Below are 3,663 nucleotides of genomic sequence, written 5' to 3' on the forward strand. Positions count from 1 at the left end.
TTGGCAGATAAAGACGTTCTATATCTGCCTTAGGGTGGTGCATTCTATGTATTGTCAACAGTTTTTGTATTTTTCTGTCAACATTACATATTTCAGTAATTGACCAGTTAACGATATTGATATTATTATTATTATTATTATTATTATTATTATTATTATTATTATTATTATTATTATTATTATTATTATTATTCAGTAGTTTTATCTTTATAATGTGCTTTCACTTCACTACTGAGCGCAGCTCTGTGTGCCTAGTGTATGTGCTGTGGTTTGCTGTGATGCTCTTATGGTTACTGTATAGAAAGTGTTTTACGTAGGACGTGTGCAGTGCCCAGTAGTGCAAATTTCTATTATTATTATTATTATTATTATTATTATTATTATTATTATTATTATTATTATTATTATTATTTCAGAGAGCAGCAACACAATGGAATATATCATCCTCGCTTTGTACATTTTGGCTGTTGCCGGACTGAATGCTGCCTCCTGTGGTGATTATATTTACACCTCGGAACTCTATCCGACACAAATAAGGTAAAGTACAAAGCCACTGGTAATAAATGTTTCTTTAGAATTACAAGAAACCTACCTTCTTATATCTGACGACATATGAATTAGTTTTGAAATTTGAAATTCAAAATGGAACTAATATTTAACAGACACTCTAATTCATGTTGGAATCAATGAATATATTTCCATAATTTGAATACTAGTTCGAAACTCAGTTTTATATTAACTATTAGCAAATTGCTTATCAATATTTTCAAGTCACATATCTTCTACTAAATCTACTTTATTTCTTTTCCTATAAAACTTTTGATTTTATCGATTTGAAATTTGAAGCTTAAATGCTATAAATACATTCTACTAATTTCGAAATGAGAGAAATTTCAACTAGTTAAGTTTATTGTTGAAATTTCATTGGTGCTTGGAAACTGGACTGAGAGTCAGAGAGGACGCAATGTAATTATTGCTGCATTTGAAAGTGTTATGTCTCAAGCTATTGCTATCTAGCACCTTCGGATGATCTCTACTCAACCGCTACACAACTGCTACTCGACTGCTACTCAACACACTACCACGGCCAGAATACCTCTATTTATATGTCTTGGGAGATCCTACTTCTTTGCCTGGGGGCGTCGACATAACAGAAAGCAAGCTAAACATTATTTCCTAAAGACGCTAACCCATTATTCTAACTTTTCTAATCTTCCCAAGTGTATGACGTAGCTATTGATTCATACATTTTAACTAAACATTGTCTCTAATCCTAAATATCTTGTGATTGTAGAAGTATTGGAAGTGGTTTTGCTACAACTTTCACGCGGATTGTATGCTTGTCATCACCTTTCCTGAAACTCTTGGTAAGTGAATGCTCATTCTACTGAATATAAACTTAAAGAATATTTAACTACAACATCTTAATAAAAGCATCTAATAAATTGGAAGCAAGAAATAATTTGGATGATTTTAGTTAATTGTATGGTGCTTTTTGAGAATATGGAGTCATTTTTCTCCATCACATCTAGATCTTGATCTACAAGACGCCTGTATAATAAACTTACAAGCAGTACGTCAAGGGTCATTTTTCTCTTCTAAGAATGTCTTCAGTTATTCTTTTTGTAACAAGTTTAATGAAAGAACTGTACATGTAGATATAACACTGTATATTATGTCCACTTTCAGAACACTTTGATTTAAATGTGTGTTGGATGTTATTGTAACTTGTGTCAACTTGGTAACTGCCCTGTCGCCTGTGGTCTACTGCTTTTTATATTTCTCCACCTCAATTTGTTTTCATTTGTGTGACTTCAAGACGTGTATGTTGCAATGCCCAGATCACTTTTACTACTCCAGGAATTCCAATGGGTTCTTCGAAGAAGGCAAAGGGTCATACGACACTATCAAAATATTATTTTCTTTGATCAGGTATAATGATTTCAAATAGAAAGCTGGGGTGGACTTATAGATCATAAGTTATTTTAGCTAGAACGCAAAGCAATTACATATAGATATACTGTTTCTTGTGCCTGTGGGACAGCTAAGCTCGAAATGAGTACCAGAGTCGGCAGAATAGGCCAACACGTCATGAATGGAGACCAGAGAATAAACGCGTACAATATGTACAACTAGTTTCACCTGAGTTAATTGTGTTACCACCACTACATATAAAACTTGGAATCTTCAAAGATTTTCTGAAGTCACTGGACACTGAGTGCCAACCAATCAAGTTGTTAAAAGATATTTTTCCTGAATTAAGCGGTGCAAAGATTAAAGAAGGCGTGTTTCTTGGACCAAGCACTTGCAAATTGACGAAGGGTCTGATGTTCGGAGATTCACTAAATGGAGTTGAACGATGAGAGTATGATCCTGTATTAAGGACGATTGCAAACTTTGTAGGAAAAGAACTGGAGCCCGAATTACAAGGTAATCATAATTGATCTTCTGGATTCATTCAATGGTGCAAAGAGTTCCTGTTTAAAGAGTCACTTAGATTTCTTTCCTTTAGACAACGGCAACATCAGTGATAACCATCGTGAAAGATGTTATCAAGTGATCACCTCTATTGTAACAAGATACCAGAAGCAAATCGATACACACAGACTGTTGCTGGCTTCACGTCCATGCTAGTGATCTTGGCAATGAGCTTAAGGTTGTAACGTTTTCCTGGTAATTTTTTCAAAGTGTATATTGCTATTTTAACAGCGATTCATTGAAGTTCAATGCATTAATAACTTAATACATTGTTCACAAGATTAGACAAGTCTTTTGTAAATGTGGTATATGTGAGATATCATATAGATCAAAATGTAGGCGTGATGGAGCAAAATGCTTTTCATTTTCATAAACAGCACTCTAAAACTAACCAATATAACCTAAAGTAGTGTTTGCTGAAATATTAGCGTCATGCAGTCTTGTTAACACTCTTATCAATGACTTTCATTAACCAACACATGCGTGTGTGAGAGAATTATGTCTCTAACACTTCACTCTATCAATTTGCATGTCCATTTGATAAATGCATATGCATTATGAATCATACACATGTACCATACATTACCGTAGTATTTAGAACAAGTATCCTGTTAATGCATAACATTGTGCATGAAATAATCCCTCAGATTTCTGTAAAAGAGCCTAATTTTGTTCTATTCAAGTTATGCTAGACAAATTCACAACACTTCATTTCAATAATATAATTTTTCTCTTCAACATACTTCGTCAAAATTCAACATACATCCTTGCCTATTGTAACCTTCATTTTTTTACAACAGACTTTATTCTCTTAACCAGTAACCTCTCTCTACATTAGTATACGTTGTGATGATTTTTGTAAAAGTCTTTTTTTTTTTTTTTTTCGGTACGAAAGAAGTTTTCTATTTCTAAAATGTCATTTCCCTCATTTCTCTCTATCTATCTCTCTCGTTCTCCTTCTATTCTTCCCCCTTTACATTTTCTTTAACATTTAATACATTCTTCTGACTAAGCTGTCCCCCTTCAATGATTAGATCGTTTTTTTTTTGTTATATGAATTCATATAGCTTGCTCTTCACATATATTTCCAATTGGATGAGATCGTATCCTTTCCTGGATCCTTGTTGGTCAGATTGTTATCTCTATCAATCTAAGGATATATATACATACATACATATATATATA

General features: G+C 33.1%; 1 protein-coding gene across 3 annotated transcripts in view; it reads left to right on the forward strand.

The window, feature by feature from the left end:
- LOC128249057 (organic anion transporter 3-like) overlaps positions 1-3,663 on the forward strand; it is a 76,274-nt gene that overhangs the window by 71,035 nt on the left and 1,576 nt on the right. For all 3 annotated transcript variants that reach the window (XM_052971574.1, XM_052971577.1, XM_052971578.1), the window contains 2 exons: positions 417-537; positions 1,295-1,367. In XM_052971574.1, the coding sequence (XP_052827534.1) occupies positions 417-537; positions 1,295-1,367 (194 nt within the window). The remainder of the gene's footprint in view (positions 1-416; positions 538-1,294; positions 1,368-3,663) is intronic.

The sequence above is a fragment of the Octopus bimaculoides genome, chromosome 11, assembly GCF_001194135.2.
Source record: "Octopus bimaculoides isolate UCB-OBI-ISO-001 chromosome 11, ASM119413v2, whole genome shotgun sequence".
Taxonomy (NCBI): domain Eukaryota; kingdom Metazoa; phylum Mollusca; class Cephalopoda; order Octopoda; family Octopodidae; genus Octopus; species Octopus bimaculoides.